General features: G+C 36.3%; 1 protein-coding gene across 1 annotated transcript; it reads left to right on the forward strand.

Moving 5' to 3' along the window:
• Positions 1-12,936: 12,936 nt before the first annotated feature.
• ATOH7 (atonal bHLH transcription factor 7) lies at positions 12,937-14,323 on the forward strand. The gene has a single exon (XM_009513511.2). The coding sequence runs from the start codon at positions 13,734-13,736 to the stop codon at positions 14,187-14,189; it is 456 nt and encodes a 151-aa protein (XP_009511806.2). The 5' UTR covers positions 12,937-13,733; the 3' UTR covers positions 14,190-14,323.

Here is a 14,323-nt window from a genome sequence, read left to right on the forward strand (position 1 = left end):
CAAGAGTGTTTCTAGGATTGTGAAGAGGAAGGAGTTTGAAGGAGAGGAAGTAGGTTTGTGAGGAGCAGGAAGAAAAGAAGGAGGTGTAATGCCTTTGTAGAGACTCTGGTACGTGAGCATAGTTAAAACACTGAAGGGGGTGCCCTCAGTTTTGCCACTAGTTGAAGTTAGTGATGCAAAGACAGTTTGTATGATCTGGGAGTTGGGTTGAGAGGAGTTAGGCTAGAGAAGAGATTATGTAGATTATAGAAAGCTGGAGCAGTGTATGAGGTGCAGCAAAGACAGGAACCAACCTGAATTTGTATGCAGATGCATTCTGTGCTGACCTTCTGCTATGCTTTGGATCCAGACCAAAGGGGACTTGCCCATCCCACCAAGCTGAATTCAGGTAGGAAATTCCAGCTGGAATTCCTGAATTTTTCCTTTGCTTCAGAAAGCCTCCTGTCTCTATAAATATGGTTGTAAACAGAAGTAAATTATAGTCTTAATGACTATGATAATTTCAGTCACCCATAATCAGAAAGAAATGGCTCCTTTCTGAACAGAGTAATTGTTTTAAAAACAGCCTTTTAGACTTTCCTGTGTTTATGCATAGCAGCTTTCTGAAGATGTGTCTGATTGTCTTACATAGTTAAGATTACAGCCTCAGTTCTTATGTGTGTTTTTAATGAGTATGGTTACTACAACTTCCAGAAACCTTTCAGCAGTTAATAAGAACAATAAATAAAAGTACCCTCTTAATACAAACTGCAGACACTTTCTCAATAAAGTTACAATTTCAGCAGAAAAAAAATGTATATTAAAAGGAAACACCTGCTCCTGTAAATTACTATGCTGCAGGTAGCAGCCCAGGAGACTCTGCAGATGGTTCTGTATTTGCAAAGCTGACCTCACCACCCCTTCATCAATCTCTGACTGATTGATTCTCTCCAAAGCAGAACACACCATATCCCAAGGTACTAGAAGACACCTTTGAATTAGTCCCAGTCAGAATACCAATTAAGTGGTACTTTTGTTTCATTTTGGAAATTCTCAACAAAGGATTCTATCATCTCATCAAGCTCTAGCACTGACTAAAAGGTGGTACAGTCAGTTCCAGGAAGAGCTCCAAAGGGAATTGTACTTCAGGAGGTGTAATCTTTGCTAGCTAGATTTCTCTGCCGACTGGGAGCGTGGATCAAGTTGTGCTATACCCTAGGATTTTGTGATGGACAAAACAGAGGTGGAATCGGGATCCTTAAAATGGTACAATATAAATCAATCACTTCAGTTAACCTTCCCTGCCAGCCAAGAAAAAGTAGAAGAAAGGTCATAAGTTCCGTATGTTCATTTTTCCTCCTCAGCTGTTTGCAGGCACCTTATTTCTCTTATTGGACCTGAGACTGATAATGCTGGTCTTTTCTTAACTACGACAAATTTTCTCACATGCTGCTTTCGATGTGTACCTATACAAAGGCCATATCATACAATGTATCGAGACCAGCCTAATCAATACATCCTTTTTTTTTTTGTGGAAGAGTACATTAACAGCCTTTCTAGAAAACAATCCTTCTGAAAAAAATAGGTACAAGCTTGTGTTCCCGGTTCAGCCGTAGAAGTTCCTATTTTGTCACCCATACTCCTCACAATTCAGAGGAAGACAGAGTACAGTGACACATTTTGGCCTTCAGTGGTACCAGTAAAATATTTGGGTTTTTTTCCCCTTCATTGAGCACTTTGAATTTTACAGCTTTGTTTTTCTCCGAATGCCTGATTCACTGAATGGCTTCCACTCACCTAAAAGAAGATACCTGCTTTCCCTAAAGAAAAAGATTTAGAGAGTAAGGGAAATTAATCTGCATGCAGTTTGCCAGAATTCTTTGTAGTTTCAGACTCTTATTGGATCACTGTCTTGGATTATTAGGTAGCTTTCATAGTGTTTTCTGCATTTTATAGATGCATATATATAAAGTCATCATCTCATCCGACGACCTGAATACATATCGCAGACAGTAATAGTCCACAAAGCAATCTGTGCACTGAAGCCAATACTTTGTGATTTGCCTGTAGTAAAAAGACATCCAAATTTAATATAAAAATGCAAGCTTATGAAGAATCTATCATATTCCTTGGTAAAATATCTGGGAATTTTCTGTGGAAAATATATTCTGTGTTTCCAGTTCATGGTTTTCAAACTTCATCCTCCAGCTATTGGATCTTTTTATAGGTTTGTCTGTTAGAATAAATAGCCCTTGCTGTAAAGCTTGCATTCTTGACATTTTGGTGCTGCAGAACTTGGGCGGGACATTTTCCTCCTGTTTGACTCTAAAAACATCCCTAATTCTTTAAACTGGGATCCTGTCTATGGCAAGATGCAAACCAATATAGCTTTTATTCAATGAGCATTTTTCTGAATTACAAAAATATAGTTATTACTATGCTCAGGTGTTTTTTTTAAGCTGTAAGGAAAAACAAAGTAATACATACCTTTTTGCTTCTCAATCATATACGAAGAAGACCAGCTGCAACAGAAATATAGCTGCCTTACTGCATTTTTTGCATTAGGAATTAAGATCCATGGGTAGTTGATGTAAACCACAAAATATGCAATTAAATAAGCAAGATTGTGTTATTTATTTTGTATATCTAAAAGGAAACCTATTTAGCAGAAGTGGCTGAATATATTGCTGTAAAAAGCTTTTAATTTGAAATTGGCACTGTGATGTTAATTAAGTCCGAGAAAACATCCCCACCCTCAAGTTGGGATGATTCAAGAGAAAACTCCACTAAAATCTGATAGAATGCTGTCATTTGAGATCCTTGAAATCTCTGAAATAATAAGGAATAAAAAGAAACAACTAGTTTAATGGGAGAAAAAACAAACAACAAACTTTTTGATACCAAATATTCAGTCCTTTTTTGTATATACATTGGATGAAGTGAGGTTTTGCTCTTCTAGCCATGGTTTATCACTTTTTATTCTCATGGACCTAATGGGAAGCATTGTCCTTTGTGCATTCTAAATCCAGCATTATGTATTAGTGATCACTACATTAAGTGTTTCTTTATTGACAACCAGCTTTACTAGTGGCTTTTAGTACATACCCATCACATCTAATTCACTGTAGTTTGGAAATGTGACGCTTGGGAGATTTGAAAATCTGAAGCACCGAATGCTACCTTGTGCCTAACTAGAACATCTTAATCTTTTAGAATTGCATTTCTTTTGATGGAAAAACCTCTGTGGCGTCCTGCTGTCCATTTGGACAAAAGAGCAGATGTGTTACGTGCATGTGCGCTCATCTGTCTATGGCAGGATGCAAACCAATATAGCTACAAAATTTCCTAGTTAATTTGGAAAGCATTAATTACAACATCAGCCCTTACAGTTAATCGTGTAAGCTCTTACTTAAACTGAAGGTGGGTTACTTAATTTGCATAAGAGTTTAATTATAAAGTAAAAATCTAATGGTAAAGTACTATAAAAAATGAAGTGAGGCATATATATAAATTTTTTTCGGTATGTGTGTATGTGTGTAACTATCAATTTGTTTTAAGGTTTCCTTTTCTTTTACCCATATATTTGATCCTTCTGGTTTTTTAGTAAGTTTCAAATTTCAGCAAGTAAAGATAACCTTATTGTAAAGGGTTTTTTTAATAGTATGTAAAAATGTGCTTGTGGAAAACAAAGATTTAACACATGCCGCCCCAGAAAAGGTGAATGCTGTGCTTTCATTAAACAAGCCACTTTCTAGTTCACACTAACAGCGTTATGAACTGAGGTCCTGGAGGACCAAAACTTACAGCTATTTTTAACTTTGGACACTTGATTAGTCCCATTAGCTGCGGTAGGATTACATAAATATGGGAAGTTAAGCATGTATGTAAAATTAGTATATAGAACATCTGATCAGAATTCTCATTTTCTCTACTAATGGGATTTTTGTAGGACATTTCTTCACTTAGCATTCTAAAACATATTAATGGAATATTTATGTGACAACTATTATATATTACTAAACGAAAAGAGGTTAAGTCTGCAGTAGTATGTTTTAAAACACAGTATACCCTTATGGACACAGAATATTTAAAATGCCATGAGAGAGGATTTTTAATTTACAAAACTGAATACATTAAATCTGAATTATATATATCAAAAGCATTTGATCCATTATTAAAATTATTCAGCTAATTTCTTTAAGTATGTATTATTTTGTATTTAAATAATTTAACTGATTTCTTTATCTATATTCTTCTATATGTATTCTATATATATTTCTTTAAATAGAAGTACCTTGAAAAAGCACTTACCTAACAATTTTTAGAAAAAGTTACTAAATATTGAATAAGAGAATTCTTCTATCTCATTTTCATGAGGCACCATTTGACAGTTCAGATCCTTGAAAAGGTTACGGAAAATATTGTCACTTCTTATTTGTACTTTTTTTTTGGTGGTTATATTTATTTTCTGTGTTTCTTTTCCAGTGCAAAAGTGAAAGTTAAGAATGCTTCCGAATAAATATCTGGACTGCATGGCTCTTAACCCAGAAATGCTGTTGTGAAATACTCTGAAAACTGATAGTAAGTACATTTATGTAACAGTTTTGCAAGTATATAAAGTGAAGGATAATCGACAAAAGTCTCATTTGTGTAACAGCTTTGACCCATTAGGGGCTTTTAAATCATGCATCACTGACTTCAGGGTTGCCGTTGTCAAGCTACTTACAGATCCTAGTTAAATCAGGCATTTCATATTTTTGCCCTCATTCGCTTTTGTTTACCAGCAGGAGACAAAATATTTAATTAGTTTTGGGGCATTTATAATCTCCTCTGGGCCAGCTCCAGCCACAATGCTGGACGCCACTTCTGAGTTAATTCCAGTCAGGCTGGCCCCTCCAGTACAACATATGGGTAACCTATAAGCCCTTAGCAAAAGTTGCAACTGAACTATTAGAGGGGTGGGACCTCCCTGCTGGGAAAATACTGTGCAACAAAGCAAAAAGGGGCCAGCGTCACCAGTGGAGGTCAAGGCAACACTTAGACCAAACAGCATCTGGCAAACTGTGCAAAGTAGAAATCAATGAGAAGCAGGGCAGTGGGTAGTCATTTAATGCCTGTTTGCACAAGAAAATAACTCCTTCTGAACTGAAAAACTATTTTATAAAAAACTTACAGCATCCTTTGGCATCACCCTCTCTGTTGTAGCTTCATATATTTTTATTTCAGTCAATAAACTATATGGCATCACCTATACACAATTTTGTTTTGGGCAAACAACTTAATTGTAGGGTTAATTACGTTTTGGGAGATGAGTTTTGAGGGTCTTCCTCCTAATTGGTTAGGAACCAGATGTATAACTATAATTCATTTCCAAGGTGCATTACATTCTCTTCTACATGTTACAACGAGTCAAGGGTTTGAGAAGGAAAAAAACCAGTTCCTGATACTAGAGACTCTAGATTCCAGCCACTGTAAACTGTTGCAGCTCACCCCACTTGAAACTTTCCCTTGTTTTTCATCTTCCTTTTATAATCTCACTTTCTGTTCCTGCCTGTATCTCTACTTATATCTCATCTCGTGGCCCTTGTTTTTCCCCATCTTTCTTTGCTTTTCCCCATCTTTCTTTGCTTTTCCCCATCTTTCTTTGCTTTTTCTCTTTTCCCTGAAATTCTAAGTGCTGGTGTTTATCTTAAATGTTGTAAGCAGGCTGCCATTGAATTCAGTGGGATTACTCAGGGCTTAATATTAAACACACTTAAGTCATTACAGATTCATGGCATTAGACATCATATTTTATCCCAGTGTGACTTTTCACCGTAGGAAAAAATGGAGAAAATGCACATTCTAGCACTTCAGTGGAAGGAAATGAAACCTTATGTTCATGGAGTCCTTTATTGGTCCCGTCCTGTGGAAGGTTGCCATATGAGGAAAAGGGACTCCCTAGAAGTGAAGTGGACTGGCTGTTGATGTCTGGGGAGAGAAACGGTGCTTCTACTCAGAGAGTGCAATTTTTTGGACAGTTATAAATTATACAGAAAAGTTTTTATACAATAGGTAAAATGTCTTTTTTTTTTATTCCGCTTTAGAAGTATGTCAAGCTATTTGCCTGACCAAAATCTGCATGTGCAAGCAGATTGTTTGTTTGTTTGTTCATTTTTAAATAAGATTTTTTTTTCTGCTGATGTATCTGGGAAACTCAGTGGGAGCACATTCTTACATTCCTCTCCTTTGATATCATGAAGCACCTTTTATATCTCCTTTTCTTTACTCCTCTTTTTCCCCTCAATAGTAAACAGAAAATTCCACTAGTATAACAGCTATCTCTTCCCTAGCCGGTGATAAAATAAGTTAACTGCCAATGCAAAGAGACTCTACTACTGTATGAACAGCTTTAGCTTTCTCCTGTGTATCAGCAAGACAATCCCCACATATTAACAGAAAAGGTTTATAAGAAAATAAAAAGGAGTAGTCTTTTCACACATTGTTAATTAATGCTCTTCAACAGCTAGCTGGGGAGACAGACCCCTAACACCCCACAACTCTAAGAACCTGCTGTGATGTCTGTAACATATAGGTACCATTGTGGCCTGTGGTCTTGGGAAAGCTGGAAACCACTGCTCTCAACAAAGCCCAAGTAAAATACAGAGTTCCTGATTAGCAAGTAGGTTGGGTACAGGCATGATTGAATTGGAAATTATAGTATTTGCTGTTTTAGGTATAGGATTAGGCATATATTAGGAGGAATTTTGATAAATGTAATACTTGCGCTGAAAAAAAAAGGGGTAGATACTTCTAGGGAAGTAATTTCATTCCAGGATGAAATTCCAAAATGTCTCTCAGCATAGTTCCCTGTTCAGTTTCTGTGTTTAGGAGTTTTTTATGGTTTTCCTTCTGAATTCCAAAGAAAAAGTCAATTTTAGAGGCTAACTTGTGAATGATCTTGGTATTTTTTGTCTAATTAAAAAAAAAATGTTTTTTAAATGTAGGACAACTAAACTTAAGAGTTTTTTAAAACAGTCATTATTTGCAATAATATTAATGTGTTTCTTATGTCTTACTTATTCTTAAGTAAGAAAGACTGTTTTTTAGCAAAGATAACTTGAGGAACTGACTCACCCTGTGGCTGCATTATTGCCTACCTCGCCAGTGTTTGGGAGGAAGCAAGCGCCTAGGGATGGGAAAGGCGTAAGACCACCTGTTTCAGCAAAAACTGAAGTTTCAGCAGATAAGATTAATAACCCTCTGCTGAGATGAGATGACTTCCTAAACTGCATTACCTTTGTTGTTTGAGATTGACCGTATCTTTTGATTAAGGAAGAACACTGAGCTGATTTTCCTATTAAAAACTTGTAGTTCATCCATTCTTTGTAGCAAGCTCAGGATTTTTCGGTTTTGTTTTGTTTGTAGCACTGGTGTTTCTTCAGTGTCAGGTTTTTCGTCAAAATCAGTTACATTTATAAATTTTTGAAAATAAGTGCCTGAGTCCTAGTTCACATATGCTAGTTCATAAATTGTTGGGTTTTGGCTGTTACCATCTCTGCGGAATCCATTTGGAACAAACATCTCAGGTTTGAGGTTAAAAGGACCGTCTCACTGTATCTGGAGGACAGTGGGCACAGGAGGTGAAACATGGGAGTTTATCTCCATGTTACCTCAAAGATGCCCTTATATTTACAGAGGTGATTGCGATGCACAGGAGTGAGGAATGGGCAGGATGGCGATTGGATTAGAGATGTCTGAAAAAGTTAGAGTGTAGGGGCCACAACAGAGGGAAGTCAGGATCAAGAGATAAATAACCTCTGGAGTACTGCTCCCTCCAGAATCGGGAGCTGAACCCAAGAGTCCTGAGTTCATACTTCCTTCTGCTGTGAGGAGATACGGTCAAATCAGCTGATGAAATATGTCCCAACCACCTACTTCATCTTTCTAATCCTGAGGTAACTGGTATATTAGAAGACAATAATTTATCACTTGTGCTGCTAGTTACCCTGGTAGACGTTTTTTGGTACAGGTTAGAAAAACATCTATGAGATCATAAAAACAGTAATTCCTGTCTGGAGTTGGGAGGGTAAACTAGACCCTCATCTGTTTCTCAGTGCATAGGATAGATAGTGCTTTTAATAAGTCTCAAGCTATATAGTAAAGGAAGGTCTCCTCTGGAAGACTCTTGCCTCATTGAAATTGATACAGTATACAGGAAAAGAAAAGGCAGTTAAAGAAACTGAATTACAAATTAGATAGATGGATTCTGCTCTTGCCTCTGCCAGAATGCCTATGTAATGCCTAACAAGTAATTTTAATTTTTTTAAGTGGTTGCTGTGGGCATATTTCTACCACCCAGCGCTACTGAAGCTGGTGCCAAACAAGTTAATTCAAGGTTGAAAGATGAACAGAGGATCAGTGTTTTGCCCAGGCTGGTTGGTTCCGCTGTAGAGCAAAACTTTCACAGCTGTACTACTTCATCATCCAAGCTTCCTTGCACAGTGCTAGTTGAATGGTGAACATTGTGCCAGGTAATTGTGTGTCCCCTAAAGGTCCCCTTGTGAAAAACTTCAGGCCAGCTTTTGCAGATTGCTGAGCATGCACAGGTAGAATCATCATTGATAGATAACTATATTTTTAAGCGCATGAGAACCTATATGGTGACAAGTACTCAGAAAATTTGCTAGCTTTTTAATATGTCAAACCTTTTTTTCTGCTTTAGTGGTGCAGTGGGTTGCAATATCATTCTAAGTGGAAACTTCTTTTCATGAGCTGTCTTGTGTGTATGTTTATGTGTATATGTATGGATGTAGTAGTAATCATATTCAATACATGATATAGGTGAGAAACGTTTCAGACAGTTAAAAGTTCTAAATAGCTCCCTCTAGTACCATGATAAAATGGACCCTTTCTCTCTTTTTTTTTTTGGAGGTTTTAGACCTCCTGTTGTAAAAGCATGCTTTAAAACAAAGTTATATTGAAAGGATGTTCTCTGCAAGATCACTGGGGAAAGCTATGCTTTTTGAGCCTCACCTGAGGGAAAACTACTTAACAAAGATAACATGGAACAGAAAAGGGTTACTGGCAAGGAGAATTGGGTAAACTGAGGAAAAGCAACAGTTGGAGTCTAGTATGGCAAGTAGAACCTTAAGTGTGGCTGGGAGACTTACTGAACTATTGGAAAGAAGTGCTCCCCGCAGAGAGACTTATGAGGAAAACTAAATGTTCTAAGCACTCTGTAGAAAAGGGTGTCCAGTATGAGGTTGGGAAGCACCACGTGAAATGATTATAAACTCATCTTACTGCTATAGATTGCTATTCAGCTTCCCAGTATGAGTTAGTGTATAAATTTCCTTTCACTTCAGGAAACGACATTCACTTGTGAATTGTTCTGTTTTCTGATTGTCCTATATCTGTGGTAGGGAAAACAATGTAAATACCAAGGAAGGAAAATACATTATTCTGCACATCATGGATTTCTAGCCTGTCTTGTGAGCTGAGTCAAATACTACTAGAAATTGGGCCCTTAAGGATGGTCATATTTTGGTAGTTGCCCACCTGCTCTTAATTAAGCAGCATACAGCATGCCAGTCTTTCAGCTTTGCTCAGATAAACTACAGTGGTAAGAAGTCTTGATGAGGCTTTTAGAAAGGATCTACCTGAGACTGAATAGTGAGTTCTGGCTAGAAGGACAAGGTAAAATTTTTGCTTTGATATATTGCTTGCATATGTTATTTTTAGTACAACTAGAGAAGAGGAAGTATTGATGTATTAGACTTTAATCAGAAATGTTGCTTTCACTTCCTTTTAAAATCAATATTTAGCCCCAGTCATTCCACAACAAAAGGATACAGAAGTAGATTTTTTCCATGGTAGTACAGGTGGAAGATACCCAGCTCTTCTTAGTGAATGCTACGATAGTCACATCTGAGCTATTGACTCAGATGTTGAGCAGACAATTTTTTATGTATTTCTGTATGTAGGCATAAATCCTGAAACGAGTTAATTTCTTTAATTGGAACTATCCCTTACTTTCCTAATATCAGTGGTGACTTAAAGATGATAAAATAATTTGGTTTATGACTGAAATAGCATTTTTACCTGTCTCTCATGTTTTTCTCTGAGAAAAACATAATATTTTAATTAAAGATACTGTTTTAGAATTAAAATATGAATCAAGAGTAATGCAGATAGGGTCACGGAGTAGCACTAAATTTGTACCTGCATAGTTAGAGATTCAGAGATTGAAATCTGAGTAATTGAGTAGAAGCAGAACTTCTTTCTGGTGATTCTAATTTTCTTCTGGCTTGAGATTATGTTACGACAGTAAAGAGTAAAATGGAAATTATTGTGAAATGATTGATGTACAATAAAAGTGAGATAATGCAAGTTGGGATCTAGAAAAGTTTTTGGTGCCACAGCAGTATATCACATCAGAATATATCAATAGCTTTTTGAAAACTTACAAAAATCTTGAGAATAATTTGAAAAAATATTTCAGAGAATAAGATCTCTAAGAAATGATGAAAAATAAATGGAGGAGGAAATAGAACTATATGATCAATAACTGAGATAAGCTGAAGTATAGAGGAAATCAAACCAGGCAAAGGAAACCTGGGAAAATTTCCCTGAAGCCCTTTCTGTTATTGACTGAGCAACAAAGCAGTTTATTTTCTAGCTCAAATTAATATACTTTGCTATGGCTGGTGGGCTATGCAAATGAACTAAATTAATTGGTGTGGACAAGATCTTAATACTTACTTTTCTTATTTCTCTTTCATAATGCAGAAACTTAAAAAAAATTAAGTGATGAAAAGCAGGCTTTTTGATCTGCTAAGGAACAATTTTTAACCTTGCCTATAAGTTATAAAATCCTGTTAGGGGTTCGTTATTGATCCAGATGGATTTGAGCACTTGTCCTGTGGTTTGATAGTAAATCATTTAAGGTAAAGTTACATTTTGTTCAGAGTCTCTCTTGAGATTGTATCAATGTATGAGTCAAAGCATGATAATGGTGGTGAATCAATTAGGAAGGGGAAAACTAACAGCACTGTTGTGTACTATGTTGCTATGCATGAGTGGAGTAAAATACGAAGTTTTTAAGAACTGTGATTTTCAGTGTATTTGAAGTCTTCATTGTAATTCATACTGGCAGGACATATTAAGTTAAAAATAGGAAAACTACCGACAAATGAAAGAATACAGTATTATACCATATCATATTTTGAAGGGGTGCTTTTCATATTTCTGGTATGAAGTTAACAGCACTCTTAACACTAAGAGTGATTAATTATCTGAATTGAGTAATAGCTATCTCATGAGAATGCACAATATTTATTAACTTACAAACCACCTTAGTTTTATTGTGTTCTTTTACATTAAAAATCCTTTGATATTCATTTTAAGAGAGGAAGGATTTGGCTAACAAACTTATTTGGGCATAGAAGTCTGTAGCACTAAAATATGCAGAAATAGCATGAAGATCAGAGGTGTATTTTTTTTTCTACTGCACATGCAATAATTCCTGTGCAGCATCTTCAGCAAAAGAAGTATCTCGCAAGTTCTAATTGCTGATCCTTCTGTGAAAGACATATGGTTATGTGTTTTTTCTGAAAGGTGCTGTTCTCAACTCTCTCACACACACAAATAATCAGCAATTGTCATTCGGAAAGTAGCATTTTAGTGTGTGGTAGTAGTTCTTTATGTTTGGGAGAATAGGTCAGTGCACACAGATAGGAATGTTGAACATTTATAATGAAACGTGATGCAGTCGTAAGTCTTTAAAAATTGAAGATGTGGCAGACATTCTGATAATGGAATAATGGAGACTCACTACCCCAACTATCATCTCTGTTCAAGACCATTAGGATTCAGAATATTAAGAGCAGAGCAACTGGGCGTAACAGCCTACGTCCAACATCTGTCATGCTGGAGTCCATTAGTGTTCAATTGCATCCTATTGTTTTTGGATTATTCAACCTCATTTCATTGTCATTGCTTCTGCTAGGGATTAATCAGCTGTTTACAACTGCTCCAAGTTTTGGAGTCATAATGAAAACAATTGAGCTATAGTTCTAAATAAATATACAGTAGTCAGTCTTTAATGAAAAAAGTTACTAATTTATGAATGCTGGTAACAATTTAATTAAGTGTGAAATCAATACAGATAATAAATCATTATGTGGCAGGGGATTTTTTACCTTTTCTGTATATGATAAAATGATTGTATGATATTTTCTCGTATGTTTATGTAGATAATGGTTTTAATAATACAGGTACAGTAAAACAAAGATGTTTTGATTGTGGGGTGTGGGGGGGTGTATGGTGGCTTCTCTATCATTACAATTGGTTGCAGAAATGATCCCTCACTGCCAGCAAGCAGATTTCTTTTTTTCACATCCTTTTTTATTCTCTTTACCTATTTAGGGATATTACTAAAAAGACACTTTTAAAAAAAATTCACATAAAATACACATGTATACTTTAAAACGGTGTATTTAAAAGGGCAGTTTTCAAACTATTTGTATACTTACATGTCTTTATGTATGTCTATGTCCCAACCTATCCAAATATCTTTGCAATCTTTATTAGATTAATCCATAGCTGTATTTTAACTGTTTAAATATATTTCAAATTATTTTAATGACATTGGATTTGCTGACAGACAAATAGATAATGCCCATTTTTCTTATGGTACTACTCTCTCTGCAATGTTGTGTACTTTATACAATATTAAAATTGTGAATCCTGAAGGCTTTCTAATAATTTTAGTCTACTTTTTTTGGTACCATATAGTGCAAACCATATCAGCCATATACCATTAAGGTAATTCTCCTCTGTTTCATTAGAACAGTTATTTCTTCTACCCTTAATGCTGTCGAAGCAGATTTTTCAGAAGTTTTAATGTATAAATACTACAGTGCACAGACATTTTTTTCCTCCGGAGTTGCAACAGATTATCCATTGAAAGGATCTTTTGCTTAACTGCCCAGAGTCTTGTGGGGCCAGCCAGACACTACTCCAGATGGCAAGTTGTTAGGGCTGGACAGAATGGCTTTGGAAGACTTCTCAACAGATGAAGGCTGTAATGTCCAGATTTTACTGTTTTGTTTTTTTTTTTCTCCCCGTAGTTCCCAGGGTGGGAAGGTACTGGGATGGAAGCAGAGTTCCGCCCGCCCGCCCACCTGCTACCACCTGTTTAGCTTTTGCAGTTTCTATAAAGCCTCATCTTGTCTGTAAGACACAATCATTGCTTGCCGGCAGGAGTCAAGAAAGGAGAGATTTCTGTTACGAAACTATGCCTTCATATTGCAACAGCTCATCATTTCAAAATACTCTCCTAATCTGAATCAGAACTTCTTTCATTTGAAATGGTCTTTTGGAGTTGACGTGTTTTTAATCCATAAAGATCCTTTTTGGATGAAATGGACCATTTTCTTCAGTAACATACATTTTGAGAATGGAGATTTCATTGTTTTTGATCTCTTTGAGTTTCAAGAAATTAAAATAATGAAAGCATAAGACATTAAAAAACTCTGGCTTCTTATTTTTTAAAGAAAGAATAAATTTCCAGACATTTCCAGAAGGACCAGAAGACCTTTTATTTTATTATTATTTTTCTAGATGCTAAGAAAAATATCACATCACTGATACCTGGAAACAGATTCAAGAGGTGTGCAGGCCACTCACATGAGTGCTTTTCCTACCACTTTTTAGATACCTAATTTTTAAAGAGTCGTCTTTGTGTGTGTGAAACTGAAGCTGCATCAAATATGAAAACCTGTAAATCTAGTCGTTTGGATTCAGGCGTAGAATCAGACATCCAGTGCAGGAGTGGACCAGGCTGTGTTGTGAAATGCAGTTCAGAAAGGATGGAGAATGCTGCTAAGCGAAGACTGGCTGCCAATGCCAGGGAGAGAAGACGGATGCAAGGACTGAACACAGCCTTTGATCGTTTGAGAAAGGTGGTTCCACAGTGGGGTCAAGATAAGAAGCTGTCCAAGTACGAGACCCTTCAGATGGCTTTGAGTTATATCATGGCTCTCACCAGAATACTTGCCGAAGCAGAAAGATACAGTACTGAACGAGAATGGATTAGCCTTCACTGTGAACACTTTCATCCGGAGACCTACCATCATTACGCAGGACAAAAAATGGCAACGGAGGGTGATCCTTACGCACAGCGAATATTCAGCTATCACCCCGAACACTTTCAAATAGCCAATTAGAACTTTTTACGAACTAAGAATATGCAGCAGGCCAGATGTGTAATTTAAAAATTAGCAAGAATAAATCTGCTCGAATAAGGTAATATTGGCATTATAATAGCTCATTCTTGTTTGCATCTTATACTAATTTGACA

The sequence above is a fragment of the Phalacrocorax carbo genome, chromosome 13 (genome assembly GCF_963921805.1).
Source record: "Phalacrocorax carbo chromosome 13, bPhaCar2.1, whole genome shotgun sequence".
Lineage (NCBI taxonomy): Eukaryota > Metazoa > Chordata > Aves > Suliformes > Phalacrocoracidae > Phalacrocorax > Phalacrocorax carbo.

What these genes read in the sequence shown, in the direction of transcription:
- ATOH7 (XM_009513511.2), top strand. Translation starts at nt 13,734, where the DNA reads ATGAAAACCTGTAAATCTAGTCGTTTGGATTCAGGCGTAGAATCAGAC.